Here is a 20426-nt window from a genome sequence, read left to right as displayed (position 1 = left end):
AGCCCGGCTTCGTAGCACCGGCCGCGCCCTGTGTGCTCCACCCTCTCTCTCTCTTCCCGACAACGCTGCTCGGCCCCATTGCAAACCACCCGCTCGAGTTCGCGACCGCCGCAGCCCAGGAAGGATCAGTGCACTACCTGCCACCAGCCCGATTAGCTGAAGCACCGTCGACAGGAACCAGGCCCCGCTTCCGACAGCTTCTCCAGCAATCTTCAACTCCGCTAACACAGGGGCGGATGCCCACGGTCGACGCCCGTTTCTACTGCCTCTTACTTTCTTTTCTTTCTGGCCTCGACCTCTGCTCACTTCGCTGTAGGAATGGATCCCAGGAGGTGGTGCAGACTGTAGGTAGGTTCGTATCTGCTCGTCGCCAGTATTACGTCCGTGAATGATTGAGACACGGACAGCAGGAGTTGAACAAAACAAGTCTTTACTGATGGAAGTCAATAGTGAAACTGAAAACAACAGAGGCTCACTAGCGCCTTTTATACAGGGGTGGTCACTGCAGTCTGAGACTAGTTATTCTCGTAAAGGTACATACACAACATGATGCATTTTGGTAGGAAAAAAGAGAGGCAATATAAACTAAAGGGTACAATCCTAAAGAGGATACAATCCTAAAGGGGGTGCATGAACAGAGAGACCTGGGGGTATATGTGCACAAATTGTTGAAGGTGGCAGGGCAGGTTGAGAAAGCAGTTAAAAAGCATACAGGATCCTGGGCTTCATAAATCGAGGCATAGAGTACAAAAGCAAGGAAGTTATGATGAACCTTTATAAAACACTGGTTCAGCCTCAACTGGAGTATTGTGTCCAATTCTGGGCACTGCACTTTAGGAAGGATGTGAAGGCATTAGAGAGGGTGCAGAAAAGATTTACGGGAATGGTTCTAGGGATGAGGGACTTCAGTTATGTGGATAGACTGGAGAAGAAGCCGGGGTTGTTCTTGGAGCAGAGAAGGTTGAGAGGAGATTTGATAGAAGTGTTCAAAATCATGAGTCTAGACAGAGTAGATAGAGAGAAACTGTTCTCATTGGCGGAAGGGTCGAGAACCAGAGGACGCAGATTTAAGGTGATTGTCAAAAGAACCAAAGACAACATGAGGAAAAACATTTTGATGCAGCAAGTGGTTATGATCTGGAATGCACTGCCTGAAAGGGTGGTGGAAACAGATTCAATCGTGGCTTTCAAACGGGAATTGGATAAGTACCTGAAAGAAAAAAAATGAAGGGGTATGGAGAAGGAGTGGGATTAGCTGAAGTGCTCTTGCAAATTACTTGAGTTAATTACTAGGAGCTGCATGAGAATGGGTTGGAGTGATCTGATTATTTTTCTTGCTCTCTTTGAGGGAAGCATCTAGTCTCTGCTTCCTTCTCAGTATTCTAGTTAAGACTAGTGCATCATCAGCCTGATTGTGTCTTACTGATTTACATGACATTGCATTGAATTACCATGTGCTGCTGATTCGTGGTTAAATAAGCAGATTTCACAATAGCTGTACATATGGTTAATGTAATTATAATAATATAAAAAGAATCCATCCTGTAATGATGAAAGGAAAATGGAAAGGTTGGATCAAGTTGTTCCAATGCCTGTTGTTTTTATATTTAATTGCAGATGGTTAATATGTTAATTAGGTCATAAGCGTTTTCTTAATTTTCAAATGATATTTTGGTGCAGATACTATGATCACAAAAGACATGCAGCAAAGAAGGAACAGAAGACAGTTGAAGCTGCAGAAAAGGTAGGAAGTATTTCACATTGAAAGACAAATCTACTTTTGTTAACTTTTGACATCTGCTGCTGTAGACATGATCATTTTTAAAAAGTCGACACAAATTGCACTGTATTTCCCTCCCCTTTTTCTGGTATAGATTTCACTGGGCCATAGCTCTCTTGAGGTTGAGAGGCCAGCGATTGGTTCCCAGGCTTCTACCAATGCTGCTATTGGACTGGTCACTAAGAGGTAGTGCATGAGAGTGGCCCAGTGACAACTTCAGTTCTGATTTTGTTTTTTCCTCTACTGCAGGAAGGTGCCTCCAAATGCTGTCTCCCCACTGTGTGTGAATAAGAAATAAATTGGGGTGGAGAGAAAAAGATTTTGTTTTTAATTCTGGTTAATATGCCTTTAGTACCAGAGAATTTCTTTTTGACTTCAAGTGAAGGTCACTTGTTCACCCTTTGGTTGTTCTATAAACATCTCGCTCCTTTTTTAAATATTAGGATAATGTTAAGAACCTCTTGGTCTCAGGACTGCTGCTATGTTTATGGTAAAACAAAAACAGAGTCTTGTCTGTATCTTCTAGTTTTCTTTAGGATTCTAGGATGTAGCCCATCTGGCCTATATGTTTTGTTGAAATTTAATTATTTTGAGTTTCCTTGTAACTCATTATATCTTGATGTCCGCTTGTGCTATAGATTATGGCTTCAAAATGACTACTAAAGATGTTGCCATGTATTAACTTTTTTAAACTTCTAACTTTAATCTTTTAACTTCTTATTGATAATTTATTCTTAATTTGTTTTTCTTTTAGGCATTTAAATCAGCAGAAAAGAAGACAAAAAAGACATTAAAAGAAGTTCAAACAGTCATTACAATTCAGAAGGCGAGAAAAGTGTATTGGTAGGTTGTGTGGTATGTATTGTGTACATGTAGAGTGATAGAATGATTTGTAAACTTTTATATCATTCAAATGAGCCCACTCTTTCTGAATTGGACTAATTCGCCTCCATGTACTTCTTCAGTCTTTGACAATTCAGTTATTAAATGGACTAGAGTAAGAATAGATGATTCCGATTAAGACAGGCTAGGAATACCACCAAGGTGAATGATGCAATTGGCTCAGGGTGATGGATTTAATTAGATTAGGAAGGAAAACGAACTCATTTTTTAAAATGCAATTATGATCTATTCTAAATCTTGTATTCTTTTTAAATTTGGTACTGCATCTGAACTATCCAGTTTAGTCAATTTCTAAAAATGTTCTAATGTATGCAGGAAGGTATAGTAAACTCCCATGACTGAAACATTATCTTTATAAATTTGTAGTGAATAATCTTAACTCTGGGATATATAAGATTTGCTATTGGCTTTTCAATTCATCCGTTATAATGGATAGCTTAAAAACTGAGAGTTAATGATATTAGTATATCGTAGCTCATTATTACTAGCTGATGTCTTCTTTGGCAGGTTTGAGAAATTCTTGTGGTTTATCAGCAGTGAAAACTACCTCATAATAGCAGGTCGAGACCAGCAGCAAAATGAGATGATTGTCAAACGATACCTTAAATCAGGTTTGTATGTACCGCTTGTACTTTTTTCAGAGGCTATTTTTTTTGCATTTACAGAATTGGCAGTTTTATTATATTAACAAATAATTCCGTATGGTTGGTGCCTGATGCAAAGTCACCGGGGAATTGGGATGAGTTGTTAAGACTGTGCCAAGTATCTTCTAGAAATGAGGATTAAGAACATAAGAAATGGCCATTCAGCACATCAAAGCTCATTCGTCCAGTAAATTAATTCTCCCACCAGGACATCTCATTTTGAGTAATGTTTCTGTCTCTATTACATAGCTCGGTACATTATCAGGCATTGAATAAAGACGTTTTTCTTGACTTAACTGTTCTATGCTGACATTTGACCAATTTCCATTATGGTATTCGGTCCTGCTTGGCAACTACAACGACTTGCATTTATATAGCGCCGTTAATGCAGTAAATCATTCTAAGGCACTTCACAGGAGTGTTATCAAATGAAATTTGACACTGAGCCACATAAGGAGATATTAGGATAGGTGGTCGCAGAGGTAGGTTTTAAGGAGCGTCTTAAAGGAGAGCGAGGCAGAGTGGTTTAAGGATGGAATTCCAGAGCTTAGGGCATTGGTAGCTGAAGGCACAGCTGCCAATGGTGGGGCGAAGGGAGTCGGGATGCGCAAGAGGACAGAATTGGAGGAGCGCAGAGATCTCCGGGGGGTGGGGGGGAGGATGATGCTGGAGGAGGTAACAGAGATAGGGTGGGACGCGACCATGGAGGGATTTGAAAACAAGGATGAGAATTTTGTAATCAAGGTGTTGCTGAACTGGGAGCCAATGTAGGTCAGCGAACACAGGGGTGATGGATGAATAGAACTTGGTGCGAGTTAGGATATGAGCAGCAGAGATTTGGATGAGGTAATGTATATGAAGGGTGGAAAATGCGAGGCTGGCCAGGAGAGCATTGGAATAGTCAAGTCTAGAGGAAACAAAGGCATGGATGAGAGTTTGAGCAGCAGATGAGCTGAGGCAAGGGCAGAGATGGGCGATGTTATGGAGGTGGAAGTAGGCAGTCTTGGTGATGGAGTGGATATGTGATCGGAAGCTCATCTCCGGGTCAAATAGGATGCAAGGTTGCAAATGGTCTGGTTCAGCCTCAGACAGTGGCCAGGGAGAGAGGTGGCAAACTGAGGTAGTAATTTGGGTTTACCGTACCTATTTATACCATTTAATATTTTAGATACTTTGATGAGAGCTATTTATGAACCTCCTTTATAGATTGTAAAGTACAAAAAAGGAGGCGGTTTTGGGGAGAACTGAATTATTATTAGTATATAAAAAGGTAATGGTTTAGGAAATTTGAACCATGTAAAAAGCTGCAGAGAAGTTATTTCTACAGCCCCTCCAAAAATGTCCCCAAATGGTACCTTTGCAAATAACAATAACAATCATTTGTTAAAATAAAATTGCAGTTGATTTATATTTGTTAATAGAAATTGCTAACAGTGATTCTACCACTAACAATTTTACTTACTGGGATCAAGTGTTTGATAACTGCAGTTGTATTTACAAGTCTTTTTTAACATCAGGGCATATGAACACGTGTAGCCAATTCAGCCCCTCGTGTTCTGCCATTCAGTTAGATCATGGCTAATCTGTACCGCAATTCCATTTGCCCACCTTTGCTTCATAACCCTTGATCCCCTTGCCTAACAAAAATCTATCATTCTCAGTCTTGAAAATTTCAATTGACCCAACATCCACACCTTTTGAGGGAATGAGTTCCAGATTTCCGCTACATTCCTTCATCGTCGTTGGGTCAAAATCCTGGAACTCCCTCCCTAACAGCACTGTGGGAGTACCTTCACCACACAGACTGCAGCGGTTGAAGAAGGTGGCTCACCACCACCTTCTCGAGGGCAATTAGGGATGGGCAATAAATGCTGGCCTTGCCAGCGACGCACAGATCCTATGAACGAATACAAAAAAAAAAATCAGTTTTTCATTTCAAAGACTTTGGCCTAGAAATTCAGTTGGTAGCGCCAGCCGCTAGCGCCTTAAGAGGGCGATAAGTGGGGCGCGAAGCGGCTAACACCCGGGCGCGGCGCAATCTGCACCTCTCGCGAACTTGAGAGAAGATTTAGCAGCGGCGCAAAACCGCAACGCCCGCTCAGCTGCGCGCGCAGATCTGACATCATTTCATGGTGCAACGCCCTTGGTGCGTCCCGAACCGGAACTTCAGTGGCACCCCCCTTTCCGCCTGGCACTCGCAGCGAGTGGAACGGTTTCCAGTCGCTGGGGGGGCGTTATTTAAAGGGGACTCTTCCTGCATTCTTTGTGGTAGCCATTTTGGACCACTCCTTCTGTGTGAGAGAGAGATTTGCAGAGAGACGAAGGGAGAGAGCTTTCTGCTTTGACTCTGCGCTCGCACAGGTACTTCTGTCTTCAGCCCAGAGCTTTGCAGTTGGATTGATTTTTCAGTGCCATAGCCTTGAGTGGCCACATATAATGGGGGCTGCAATGGGTGGAAACGTTGGGTGTCTCCATTGCATTGAGAGGGCTCAGAGACGCAGAGAGAGAGTGCCAATCATGGCCAGATGGAGGAGGCCTTACCCTCCCAGGGTATACCGCCAGCACTTCTCCTACTTCAACATGTCTGAGGAGCAGTGCATTCGGAGGCTTTGATTCAGAAGGGAGGTGGTCACTGAGATCTGCCACCTGCTTCAGAGAGATCTGCAGCCTCCGCTGAGGAGCAGGACGTCTCTGTCGGTGGCAGTGAAGGTGACAGTGGCTCTCAACTTCTATGCCACCGGCTCCTTCCAATCCGCTACTGGGGACATTGCCAATGTCTCCCAGTTCGCAGTGCATTGCTGCATCCGCCAGGTCACGAATGCCCTCTTCCAAAGGAGACGTCAGTACATTTCCTTCCCCATGACCCTGGACAAGCAGCAAGAGCGTGCAATAGGATTTGCAAGAATAGCGGGCTTCCCCATGGTCCAGGGCGCCATTGACTGCACGCATGTGGCTTTGCGGGCGCCTCTAGAGAATGCCGAGGATTACCGCAATCGGAATGGGTTCCATTTGTTGAACGTGCAGTTGGTGTGTGACCACAGGCAGCTGATACTAGCTGTCAATGCCCGCTTTGCAGGCAGCAGCCACGACGCCTTCATCCTGCGCCAGACTTCTGTGGCAGACATTTTCGAAGCCCCGGCTCACCCAGGAGGCTGGCTTTTCAGGAACAAGGGCTATCCTTTGTGCACCTGGCTGATGACCCCGCTCCGTGCGCTCACCACCCCTGCTGAAGAGCGATACAGTGACGGCCATCAAGCGACCAGGAACATCATTGAGCACACAATCGGCGTGCTAAAGCAACGGTTCCGCTGCCTGGACCATTCCGGGGGAGCCCTACAGTACTCGCCTGGGCGAGTCTCCCATTTCGTTGTAGTGTGCTGCATGCTGCACAATCTGGCTATCCTCAGGACTCAGCCACTGCCAGCAGACATTGGAGGACCACCAGAGGAGGAGGAGGAGCACCAAGACGGGAGGGAGGCACAAAGTGCAAGGGCCATCCGTCAGCGGCTTACTGCAAGTCGGTTCTAGGCCCCCTCTCAGGGAATGGCTTGTGCCATTGAAAGAACATGAATGGACCCGCTCCGCAAACCCTGAGCCGGTCAAGGCAACAAATAGTTCAAAGTGCAAACATGCACAATCTGAATAAAGACAATTATTTATTTAACAAACTCTGTGCCCTTCCCGCATGACAAACAAATACAGAGAAACCCCCCAAAAAACAGTCAGACACATAACTGGCTCTCACAACCTGGAGACAATGAACAAAAGAGTTAAACAAAAATGACCATGATCCTCGGCCTTCACAAAAAAGAAACACAACATTTTACCACACCTCCTACTTTTTGGCCTGCGAGGGTGATCTGCCTCGCTTGCGAGATTGGCCCCTTCCCGCCCTGCAGCTCCTCCGCAATGGGACCCCAGTGGCTGCAGCAAGGCTGGGGGAAGGCTGCTGAGGGTCAGATGGTGAGTCGGCAGATGCCCTTGGGGGACGGCCTGGGCCTGGAGGGCCTGGCTGCTGACTGCTCCAACTCTGCTTGGGTGGCAGCAGTCTGTCCTACAGGTGGTGGCAGCTGCAGTGGAGGAGTGACAGTGTTGGCAGCAGGAAATGCTGCCAACCTGACAGCACAGGCACTCCCTGGTCGGACGAGACACTGGCACTCGCACGGGGCAGCACTGAAGCATGCGCAGCAATCTGCTGAAGCACAGACTGCTGGCCTGCTACGGCACGGCAAGGGCCCCGGCGAATCCTGGCCGATCCAGCGAGGGTGGCAGGAGTTAGTGCTCGTGTGGCCCTGATCTGTGTCTACATCAGACCAGCCAGTGACTGCATGGCACGACTAAGCACTTGGCTGGAAGCCGCGTGTGCTGCACCGAAGTCCTGCAGACTCCTTGCCTGTGCTGCACTGACGTCCTGCTGACTCCTTGCCTGTGCTGCCCCGAAGTCCTGCAGACTCCTTGCCTGTGCTGCCCCGAAGTCCTGCAGACTCCTTGCCTGTGCTGCCCCGAATTCCTGTACACTCCTTACCAGTGACTCTGTGGAGTCAGGCATCCTTGCCACTGCAGCCATGAGCTCAGTGTGCCTGCGCTCCGTCTGGGCGCCCATTTCACCAAGGAGCCGCACCTCCTCTGCGCTCACTGTAGCAGGACTGGAGGCCACACTCACCCTCCGGGGAGAAGACCGCCGAGCTTCCCTACCCCCGCGTTGCTGCAGCCCGCTGGGCCCCGGAGCTTCATCCTCCTCAGACCCTTCCCCCCCCCCCCCCCCCCCCCTGCTCCCCTCCAGGGAAGACGTGTCCCCATCATGGCCATGGGCTGCCTCGGCTGAGGGTGACACTGATGTTCCGGCTTCCTCTTCCTCCTCCTCGCCTTCCGATTCACTCACAGTGCCAGCTTGAGGGCCCGCCTCGTCACCTGGCGAATCAGCATCTGAAAGCAGGGAGGTACAAGTGTTGCTTTAGTGTGAGGACAGGGCGGCAGCGAGGGAGGCATGAGTGCTGCAATGCACTGCATTGGTTCGATAGTGGCAAAGGATGCTGGTGTGAGGCACAAGTGGAAGGAGAGAGGTCAAAAAGGTGATGACCTTGCCATTGCTGTCCAGAACGGGGTCAGCATCTCCAGTGGCGACGGGGCCAATCAGCCGGCCTGCCATAATCCGTTCCACTCGTTGCTCCAGATTGCTGAGGTCTTTAAGTTCAGGACGGCCTTCCCCGGTCCGTTGCTGCTGCCTCCTATTGTGGGCCAGCTTGCCCGGCAAGAGAGAGGACGGGCTCTGAGTACAGTGTGAAGCCCTGATCTTGCCTGCATTGCCTCCCATGGTGGAATAGCCCTGACAGTGTCAAGCTCTGATCTTGGCTGCACTGCCTCCCATGGTGAAATAGCCCTGACACTGTGTAAAGTGGTGAATATGCATGTGATTTTCATGAGAGTCCCATAGGTGTTGGATGAGGGCTGGGCATTGGGGCTTTCAGGACCCTTTGACCATAAAGTGAGGTGCACATGCAGGGATGAAGAGGATACTGGAAAGGGGACTCACCCTGACAACCCGAGTGAGGTCGTTGAACTTCTTCCTGCATTGCGTTGGGGTCCTAGGGACCATGCTGCTGGAGGTCCCTCTGTGTGCCACCTCCCTCCAAGCTTTTCTATATTCGCTGGGCAGCGGCCTCCTGCCACTGTCAGGAAAGAGGACAGGTCGCCTGCGCTCCACTGCACCAACCAGAACCTTCAGGGCCCCCTCACTGAAGCGCTGCGCTCGCTCCCTGGCCTTCTCCATGGTTGTAGGCGTAACAATGTCGCAGCAGGTCTGTCCAGGCCTAGAATCAGGGCTCCAATGTGCAGGGCGTGGCTGCAAGCCAAATCGACCCTCCCCCTTTAAGGTGACCGGCGCCAGCGTGTCTGCCTGCAATCGCTAACTCGCCGCACCTGCGCTGCGCCCACCCTCGGTGGTAGCGCCTCGGCTCGCCGGCTTAGCGCCTTAGGATAGTCGTGCACCACCTGCTTTAGCGCAGCAGCAACCTCTTGGGGCGATGCAACTCAATTTCGGTGAAGGTGGCGCTAAATTTAGCGCACGCTCGACTGTAGCGCCCCAAACGTGGCGATACTGAATTTCTAGGCCTTTGAGTAGATCATTCCTCAATCCTCTAAACTCAAGGGAATAGAAACCAAGTTTATGCAACCTGTCTGCATAACTTAACCCTTTAAGCCCTGGTATAATTTTGGTGAGCCTGCACTGTACAGTACAAGGCCAGTATATCTTTCTTGCGGTTTAGTGCCCAAAATTGAACACAATACTACAGATAGGGTCTGACCAAGGCTCTGTACAACTGAAGCATCACTTCCTAATTGTAGTATTTAACCCCTTTGAGAGAGTCAGTTTTCTACCCACACCCCCTCTCCTGCAAGTATTGACTCCTTGTTCAGATGTGATAATCTGGGCAAAAGATGATTTGCACAGGCTTGTACAAATTTACTGGGGTTTCAGGAACAGAACGCAAGACAGAAAGCAAAGAGTTGGAATAAACAGGTCTTTTTCCGAGTGGCAGGCAGTGACTAGTGGGGTACCCCAGGGATCGGTCCTTGGACCCCAGCTATTCACAATATATATTAATGATCTAGACAAGGGAACTAGATGTAATATCTCCAAATTTTCAGACGACACAAAGCTGGGTGGGCGTGTGTGCTGTGAGGAGGATGCCGAGAAACTCCAGGATGATTTGGACAGGTTGGGTGATTGGGCAGAAGCATGGCAGATGCAATATTTAACGTGGATAAATATGAGGTTATCCACTTAGGTGGCAAAAACAGGAAGGCAGATTATTATCTGAATGGCAATAGATTGGGAGAAGGGGAAGTGCAACGAGACCTGGGTGTCCTTGTGCACCAGTCGCTGAAGGTAAGCATGCAGGTGCAGCAGGCGGTTAAGAAGGCAAATGGTATGTTGGCCTTCGTAGCGAGAGGGTTTGAGTACAGGAACAAGGATGTCTTGCTGCAGTTGTACAGGGCCTTGGTGAGACCACATCTTGAGTATTGTGTGCAGTTTTGGTTGCCTTATCTGAGGAAGGATGTTCTTGCCATGGAGAGAGTGCAGCGAAGATTCACCAGACTGATACCTGGGATGGCAGGAATGACGTATGAGGAGAGATTGGATCGATTGGGCTTGTACTCGCTGGAGTTTAGAAGAATGAGAGGGGATCTCATTGAAACTTAGAAAATTCTGACAGGACTGGACAGACTAGATGCAGGTAGGATGTTCCCGATGGTCGTGGAGTCCAGAACCAGGGGTCACAGTCTAAGGATAAGGGGTAGGCCATTTAGGACAGAAATGAGGAGGAATTTCTTCACCCAGAGAGTGGTGAATCTGTGAAATTCTCTACCACAGAAGGCAGTAGAGGCCAATTCATTAAATATATTCAAGAAGGAGTTGGATATATTTCTTAAGGCTAAAGGGATCAAGGGGTATGGGGAGAAAGCAGGGACCGGGTACTGAATTTGGATGATCAGCCATGATCGCATTGAATAGCGGAGCAGGCTCGAGGGGCCGAATGGCCTACTCCTGCTCCTATCTTCTATGTTTCTATGTAAATTAAATGTGAGCCTGTATGCAAATTTCCTGCAAAATCTGTATAATCCTGTATATACCACCTGCTTGTACAGATTTCCTCTCGCCCATCACTTTCTGGTACCTGTCCGTGGCCATTATTCTTGTGAGCCAAAATGGTAAGTGTTGGCCAGTTATCTAAAACCAAAGGGCATAAAACTAAGCCCAATCCTTATTTAATGTCCACACACGTGTACTTCCATTGGCATTCACTGAATAGCAAACATCAGGAACCTTAACCCATTTTCACCCCCTTCCCGAAGCTATTTCTTATTTTTATGGTGACTCTTTCTCAATCAGAATTCCATTTTGATTTTTGTTTTCTAGGTGATATTTATGTCCATGCTGACCTCCATGGTGCCACCAGCTGTGTCATCAAGAACCAAAGAGGTCAATTCATTTACTTTTTATTGTTGCAAATTTATCTTTCTGCTACTTTTTATTTTTTCTGATGGACAGCCTTATTGAAATTATTCTTTATTTACAGGGGAGCCAATTCCTCCGCGTACTTTGACGGAAGCTGGTACAATGGCAGTTTGTTACAGTGCTGCATGGGATGCACGTGTAATTACTAGTGCTTGGTGGGTCTATCATAATCAGGTAATCAGCTACTGTGAAGTGTTTTTCCCAGTATTACACTGCAGAGATCCCCAGATTAGACATTGCTTAGACAGTCTGTAGTTGAAAATCATAGTTAACCTTTTGAGTGCTAATAGAAAGAAAAGGACTTGCATTTATAGAGTGACTTTCATAACCTCAGAACGCCCTAAAGCGCTTTACAGCCAATGAAGTACGTTTGAAGTGTACTCACTTTTGTAATGTAGGAAACACAGCAGCCAATATGCACACAGCAAGCTCCCACCAACAGCAATGTGAGAATGACCGGATATTCTGTTTTTAGTGATGTTGCTAGAGGAATAAATATTGACCAGGACATCGGGGAGAACTCCCTTGCTCTTCTTCTAATAGTGATCTTTTACATCCACCTGAGACGGGGCCTCGGTTTAACATCTCATCCGAAAGACAGCAGCTCCCTCAGTGCTACACTGGTGTGTCAGCCTAGAATGAGTGGAACTTGAACCCACAACCTTCTGGCTCAGAGGCGAGAGTGTGACCACTGAGCCATGGCTGACACGGTACTCTAAACATTGAGGGGCAGATTTTCATTTTCGCCATCTGGGCGGTAATCTGCCGAAGCAGATTGCCCATTGAAATTAATGGGAGGAAAATTGGATAGGCATTTCACTCTGCCACATTATGACCCAGGTGGTGAAGGTGAAAATCTACCAGTATGTCAGTGAAGATAGTTTATGTAGTATTCATCAAAACAAGATTTATTTGGTAATATATTCTGTACAAAATCAAAAATCTGAAACTTATTTTTATTTTCTAAATGCTGCAATAGTCCTGGATGAGTTAGGAGTTGCACATAGTAATGGCTCAGTAATCAGTAATTGAAAGTATGAAACGGTGAAATTGTATGTTCATACAGTTTATTCTGGTTATGTTTTGTGTTGCATGTTTTTGCCTTGCTTTTAAAAATCTATTTTAAGTGATTTTCCCCCCTTCCCTCTGTGGACTCTGTGCCACACTCTATTCCCAGCAGAGAGCATGGGTATGTGTCCTGCTGCACCATGAATGTCCATTAGAAGGTGCAGCAGAATTACTTGCCCTCTAATTTAACCTCCCTATGGGCAAGTGCCTGGTTTCTGCTTGGCACTTTCATACAACAGTATAGCTATGATTGGTAACTCACTGTTTGGGTAACTGTAGGCATGAACTGGTCTCCTACCTCTCTGGTGCCCATACTGAGAGCTATTTTATCTTTTACTTCTCAACCCCCCCTCTCTTTCATGGCTTCCATTTCCTATTTTAAAACAGATTTGTAAAGTCACTTATTTAGACTTAATTTGGTGGGAGGGAGGGAAAGTGGATCATTTTACTTGGGCCATAAGACCTGGCTCACACTAATATCACTACATAGCCAACCACTGAGACAGATGAGATTAGACCAGAATGTCTGTTGCTTCAAGTTCCTACCCTCCTTTAGCGGTAATGTCAGCTCTCCACCCCGGTACCTTCGCAATGGCTTGGTTAATATCACAAGCTCATTGTGAGTGCAAATGTGTCTTGCTGCTCTGTGATGCAGTTTAAATTTTTAAAAGGCACTGTCATCCTCCTAAAGTAACTTAAAGGATAGTTTACCAGATTTGTAAAAAGAATTGCATATTGATGACACAGTGATGACTGTATCATCATCATTTATTGATGACATTGTGTCATCAGTAGTCCCTGACGCATAGGAATACTGTCCAAAAGTAATCTAATGGTATTACACTGCATTGCAGTAGTTTTGAGGTTAGCAGAAGTGATGATATTCCCAGATGGTCAGTATAATGGTTTTGAACTGCTGACCTGGAAAGTTCTAGAAACTGTATGTGTCTGAGCCCCACCAATCTTGTCCCTCAAAAAAACGCAAATTACTTTATTTGATTCTACTTTTGTGTCCTTTGCCGTCTTTATCCTAGAACATTTCTCTGCTCCTGACCGATGCTATTGTACTGTTGCTGTGGTGTATCTTGTGGTGACATTTCGCCCCTATCTTTTGTGCTGCTTTAAAAAAAAATCCCTACTTCCTATTAGCTGGGCCGTGACCTCTGCAGCTTCACTCGCTGATCTGGCTAAAGTCAGAAACTCTCAGTTTGATGGCAGCCAGAGTGCAAAAGTTGAGCTGCTTGTTCCATGGTGCACTGCACTAATTGGTGGTACCACTGGATGCTGGGCCATAATTTTTATTTATACTTATTTTAAAACAAACTTGGAAAAAAGTAGAAAAGATGTTCTTAAATCTGACATCTTTAAACTTTCAGGTATCAAAAACAGCGCCTACGGGAGAATACCTGACCCCAGGAAGTTTCATGATCAGAGGTAAGAAGCTTGTTGCTGTCATTCATCTTGATTGGTGATTTGATAATTTGACATTTTTGATCACTTAAGACGATTTTGCACATTTAATTTAGGCTTTCTGTCAGTTGTGTTGTTTCACCACAATTGAGCTACAAGTCATATTTTTATATATAAATCTTAAGCTGTATAAAAAAATGCTCTTTTTAAAACTATTGATCCCCTTGCCAGGTAGCCATGTGAAGATAGAAGCCCAGGCAGATTGTGTATTATTTTGATTTAGTTAAAATAACTTTCTTCATTCAATGCCAACAGGTTTTAAGATAAAGAAAATGTTTCTATTATAATAATTTGCATGTTTTTTTCTCTTAGATCTGATATTCTGTTGAGTAATGCTTTGCAGCTGCTTTATTGTTCTTACAGTATTTTCTTGATCTCCCAGATAGTGCTGATACAATGTTCACACCATTAATTCACATTTCCAGGTAAAAAGAACTACCTCCCACCTTCTTATCTTATGATGGGATTTGGATTTTTGTTTAAGGTAATGTATTAATATTTTCTAGAAATTTGGGATGAAATGAAAAAAAAACCCTGAAAAATCTATTGTAGTAGACCCCTTAACTACCTTTGGCAACTATACTAAAGTATTATAGTAAGTCATGTTGCAAAGAGTGTATTTGTATAGTGTCTCAGTTAATACGGGAGACAGAGGCCCTGTGGTGTGCAGCCTGTCTAGGGTTGCAAGGAATCTGTTCAGATACGATCTTCCCCTCTGATTCTCCTAGCACAGAGTGGAAACTGAGTGGAGCGGGTGATTGAAACTGTGGCATTATATGTTACTGCTCAACATGCAGCACTACTGTGCCACCCAGAAGTTGTGTGTTTATATACTAATATATTATAATGCGGCATTACTGAGTTCTGAAAATTTGAATTTTCTTCCTAATTACTTCAGTAAAGCTGTTTTTAATCTGATGTGATTTAGCCCCAACCTCTAGAAGAGCATGCCATACTGCACCAGTGTGACATTTCCATTTCCCACAACAGGCATCCCTGTGGCCTTTCCAAAGTGAAATTACAATGTTGTGCCAAATTAGGAGCAGTTTTGTGGTGTAGGTCCAAGCCTAATGGGAGTGTTCTTGCTCAGGCCAACATCCCCAGCATCGAAGCTTTGACCACGCTCAATCAGCTCCGATGGATGGGTCACATTGTCCGCATGCCCGATACGAGACTCCCAAAACAAGCGCTCTACTCGGAGCTCCGGCACGGCAAGAGAGCCCCAGGTGGGCAGAGGAAACGCTTCAAGGACACCCTCAAAGCCTCCTTGGAAAAAGTGCAACATCCCCACCGACACCTGGGAATCCCTGGCCCAAGACCGCATAAAGTGGAGGAGAAGCATCCGGGAAGGCGCCGAACACCTCGAGTCTCTTCGCCAGGAGCAAGCGGAAGCGAAGCGCAGGCGGCACAAGGAGCGCACGTCAACCCAAGCACCCCACCCACCCGCCCCTTCAACCACCATCTGCCCCACCTGTGACAGAGACTAGGTCCCGCATTGGACTAATCTGTCACCTGCAAACTCATTTTTAATGTGGAAGCAAGTCATCCTCGGTTCCGAGGGACTGCCTAAGAGGGAGGTTGAGATTGTTTAAATTCATACCATGTAGAACCCTTACAGCCAGCAGAAAGAACATTTTCATCCCATCATTGTCAGGTGAAAATAAATTATGCCAAATCACTTTACCACCTAATTCCCAATTTCAATTTATTTGTCAATTATTAACTACCCTGCTCATGAGGGTTAAGTTTATCTTGTGTTATAGATGTTTGTATTTTGACTGTTAGATATTCAAGACTAGAACATATACTGTATTCAAGACTAGAACATATACTGTATAAGTATCTTGCTTGATATTTAATTACTATTTCTCAACTAAATTTTAAAGGTGCTGTGGTTTTCTTGTACTTAGGTTGATGAGCAATTTGTATGGAGGCACGCAGGTGAACGGAAGGTAAAAGTGCAGGATGAAGACATGGAGACAGTAACTAGCAGCACATCTGAACTTTTTTCTGAGGATACTGTACCTTTAGGTAATACAGGAAAGGCCATACAAAAAAATTTAAATGACAAGATTCTGAAGAGTTTCCAGATAAATTATTAGCTCAGCCTAACTTTGTTAAAATTGTATTCAGCAAATATTTTGTTTGTAGAGGAAGCAAAACTAAGAGACTTTTGTGACTTGTAGTGACTGTGTGAAAATGACAATACATTTCATGGCGTCTTTGTTATATTTGCACAAAAAAAAGGGTTTGCCAAGCATTTTTCATAGTGACTATGCATCTTTTAAAGGAAGGTAGTTTGTGCAACGGAAGATGATGGGAGATTTGATTAAGCTGTTAGCTTCTACATTTTCATGCATTATACTGTTCCTCTGATTAGAAAATGGCAGTATCAGTTCTTCATTTAGTTTTACACATACTGTTGGGTAAGGTAAAATAAGCAAGTGGGTAAAATCAGAATACTTGGCCCTTCAAGAGACTTTTTAGAGGGAATCCACATGATTCTCCCTTACTGTGTCTTTAAAGCTACCAGCCTGCCAGTTGCATCAGCTGATGGTGCTAATAATGCAGTCCCTGCACTTTAATGCCCTTAAAGGCATACTTATCTCCTTAAAAATTATCCTGCTACTGACAAACAATAATGGCTGGAGCAAAGCCACAGGCAGAATGTCACCATTTGAGAACACAGCTTTGAAGGTGCTTTAGCAGAAAGACTTGCTCCTTTTTGGAATTTAGGAACATTTCTCCAATGAAGAAAAGCACCTGGATGAAGATTGCTGCAAGAGTCAATGCAAGACACCCTGGGTAATGGCTGTCTCAATCTGAGCATTTGCTGCGGAAACTATGGCAGAGCTTAAGACCGAGGCCAACAAAGAGCCGTGCTCGCCATTTGTCGACCCACTATATGGTAATTCCACTTTCCACTTTGTACTGTGAAATTGTGCAAAGTGCAGTAGGCTTGGATTGTGGATACCTTGGACAGGCTGTACTGCAGGATGAGCCATAATTGGTTCAGACGAGTGCAATTTTGCTTTACCATCTGAATGGTCTGCTTCACCGAACCCCTGGTAGCTGCATGTGCTTTCTCTCTTCTGGTTTTGTGAGTGGGCAAGAATTTGGCAGATGGAGTATAATGTGGGAAACATAGAAGATAGGAGCAGGAGTAGGCCATTCGGCCCCTCGAGCCTGCTCCGCCATTCAATGCGATCATGGCTGATCATCCACATTCAGTACCCGGTCCCTGCTTTCTCCCCATACCCCTTGATTCCTTTAGCCTTAAGAAATATATCCAACTCCTTCTTGAATATATTTAATGAATTGGCCTCTACTGCCCTCTGTGGTAGAGAATTCCACAGGTTCACCACTCTCTGGAAAATGTGAAGTGATCCACTTTGGTAGAAAGAATAGAAAAGAAAAATATTATTTAAATGGAGAAAGACTACAGAATGTGGCGGTACAGAGGGATTTGGGTGTCCTCGTACATGAAACACAAGAAGTTTGCATGCAGGTGCAGGAAGTAATTAGGAAGGCAAATGGAATGTTGGCCTTTATTTCAAGGGGGATAGAGTATAAAAGTAGGGAAGTCTTGCTATAACTGTATAGGGTGCTGGTGAGACCACATCTAGAGTACTGCGTACAGTTTTGGTCCCCTTATTTAAGGAGGGATATACTTGCATTGGAGGCAGTTCAGAGAAGGTTCACTAGGTTGATTCCTGGGATGGAAGGGTTGTCTTATGAGAGGTTGAGCAGGTTAGGCCTATACTCATTGGAGTTTAGAAGAATGAGAGGTGATCTTATTGAAACATATAAGATTCTGAGGGGGTTGGACAGGGTAGATGCTGAGAGGATGTTTCCCCCAGTCAGGGAATCTAGAACGAGGGAGTCTCAGAATAAGGGGTCGACCATTTAAGACGGAGATGAGGAGGAATTTCTTCTCTGAGGGTTGTGAATCTTTGGAATTCTTTACCCCAGAGAGCTGTGGAAGCTGAGTCATTGAATATATTCAAGGCTGAGATAGATTTTTAAGCAACAGGGGAGTCGAGGGTTATGGGGAGCGGGCAGGAAAGTGGAGTTGAGGCTAAAATTGGACCGGCTATGATCTCATTAAATGGCAGAGCAGGCTCGAGGGGCCAAATGGCCTACACCTGCTCCTATTTCTTATGTTCTTATGTCCATGGGTGTCTCAAAGAGGTCCCTTTGTAGTCATCCATCCAGTCTTCCTGATCCTTAAATTATTGGTGATACCATGGAATGTCATAGAATAAAAGAATCATGTGGAGAATAACCTTCATTTGAGGAATGATGGCTACCACATTAAAGGAGAGTAAACTGTCATTTGATAACATTGCAAGCTTTCCCATTAATGACCCCAAAACAGGAACACAATCTTTACTGCTTTACTGGTACAGAGCAAAACTTTAGAATATTGTGTAACCATCACAGACCTATAATAGATAGTTATTTTTGGTACATTGAATGTTTTATTTTTGCAGATAATCTGTCCACACGTAGCTACAGAAACTATTGTCTAAGCTTTTTCTGTAGCTTCCTTTTCAAAATGTGAGCTGCTCGTTTTGTATTAAATGGCTATATGATTTATGGGTTTATGTATTTTTTTTTTAATAAAAATTTAAAATTATTTTGTTAAGCCCAATCAGACAATGATGAGAGCAGTAGTGATGAAGACAAAGAGACTGGCACAGAAACTGAAAACAACCAGTGTGAAGAGGTGCAAGGAGATGCAGAGGGTCAACAGGACAATGCTGAAGGTGAATCGGACAAACAACATGAAGGGGAAGCTGATCTGAAAGATTCTGAAGAAACTCAGAAGATTGAGGAAAATCAAAGTGAAGAAGAAAATGAAGAATTTAGTTATCCTGATACAGCTATTGATCTGTCACATCTTCAGTCGAAGAGGTAATTTTCATTTAGTTTTTTTTAGGTTATAGTAGTGGATGTTACATTTTTAGGGCCTCTGTTACCATTTTTACTCTAGCTATTTTTGACTTCTGTGTTTCAGGCTACTCTCAGATTGAAACCCTATCTCCTTACATTTCAAGAGTGTTTTCACTTGTTCTGATAACTAGGTAAAAGTTTTGCATGCCCAGGAAACAAACCGAACCATTTCAGATTACCTCCGTTACTGGTTCTGTCCCATGCCTTCACAGGATCCTCCTGGTTTTCAGAAGGTAGCAAAATAACACTACACTAGACCTCATCTTAATCTTTAACTGCCAAACAGGTTTATTATGTAGTAATAGAACAAACACATGGTAGCAGTGATTTAATATATTTTTATAGCAGATGTTGAACTTAGCTCCTTGTTGTACTAAAGGTTTTCACCTTATGTGCTAAACTATACTTAATTTTCTTATGTATTGGTTCATTTTTTTTCCTTTTTACCTCAACAACCCAAGTTACCTGGTTTAACTAACTCTGTCTTCAAAGGTTCCAGACAGGCTCTTTGATTTGAAAAAGGCAGGCTCATAAAAACCTTTGAAACACTAACCAGGATCTCATAAATTTAAATAATTGTTAAATTCAGAAGGATCTGCCAGTCAAACACCTATTTGAACAAATTACACAGAATGTTTGTATTTGAATTGAGTGGCTTCACCCCCCAACCCCCAAACACTTTTTCTTTTTAGATAAACTGACTATTGCAACAAATGTAACAAAATGAGCTGAAATATTCTGTAAATTAAGCTGTTTCTTAAACCTATTATGTACCATGTGAGAGTTAAAGAAGCTTATACAAAGCCAAATCTTAGATAAAAATGCTTCTTTTTTGTTACAATAGTTTAGTTGAGAAGTTGAGTAATTGGCAGTCTTGCAGTGTAGAAATTTAGACAGTTCATTCTTTCACTAGGAGGAGTGTTTGCTAGTGCTGTTGGGGAGGGTTTAAACTAAAATGGCAGGGGGTTGGGAACCTGTGCAGGGAGACAGAGGAAAGAGAAGCAAGGATAGAAACAAAAGACAGGAAGGAGAAAATCAAAAGTGGAAGGCACAGAAATCAAGGGTGTAAATCAAACAGGGCTACAGTAAATAATAATTCTAAAAGGACTAAGAGTGTTTAAAAAAAACAAGCCTGAAGGCTTTGTGTCTTAATGCGAGGAGCATTCGTAATAAGGTGGATGAATTAGCTGCGCAAATAGATGTAAACGGATATGATATGATTGGGATTACGGAGACATGGCTCCAGGGTGACCAAGGCTGGGAATTCAACATCCAGGGGTATTCAATATTCAGGAAGGACAGGCAAAAAGGAAAAGGAGGTGCGGTAGCATTGCTGGTTAAAGAGGAGATTAACACAATAGTAAGGAAGGATATTAGCTCTGATGATGTGGAATTTGTATGGGTAGAGCTGAGAAATACCATGGGGCAGAAAACGTTAGTGGGAGTTGTATACAGACCCCCAAACAGTAATGCTGAGGTTGGGGATGGCATTAAACGGGAAATTAGAGACACGTGCAATAAGGGCACAGCAGTTATCATGGGTGACTTTAATCTACATATAGATTGGGCTAACCAAATTAGTAAC

General features: G+C 44.3%; 1 protein-coding gene across 3 annotated transcripts in view; it reads left to right on the top strand.

The window, feature by feature from the left end:
- nemf (nuclear export mediator factor) overlaps positions 1-20426 on the top strand; it is a 170576-nt gene that overhangs the window by 118706 nt on the left and 31444 nt on the right. For all 3 annotated transcript variants that reach the window (XM_086002947.1, XM_086002944.1, XM_086002945.1), the window contains exons 15-23: positions 1681-1744; positions 2535-2623; positions 3191-3294; positions 11249-11311; positions 11409-11521; positions 13792-13849; positions 14311-14369; positions 15796-15916; positions 18535-18802. In XM_086002947.1, coding sequence (XP_085859073.1) covers positions 1681-1744; positions 2535-2623; positions 3191-3294; positions 11249-11311; positions 11409-11521; positions 13792-13849; positions 14311-14369; positions 15796-15916; positions 18535-18802 — 939 coding nt within the window. The remainder of the gene's footprint in view (positions 1-1680; positions 1745-2534; positions 2624-3190; positions 3295-11248; positions 11312-11408; positions 11522-13791; positions 13850-14310; positions 14370-15795; positions 15917-18534; positions 18803-20426) is intronic.

This window comes from Somniosus microcephalus, chromosome 12 (assembly GCF_052327205.1).
Source record: "Somniosus microcephalus isolate GS21.2 chromosome 12, FLI_Smic_1.0, whole genome shotgun sequence".
NCBI lineage: Eukaryota > Metazoa > Chordata > Chondrichthyes > Squaliformes > Somniosidae > Somniosus > Somniosus microcephalus.
The sequence above is the reverse complement of the archived record's forward strand: the minus strand, read 5'-3'. Positions and strand labels throughout refer to the sequence as shown.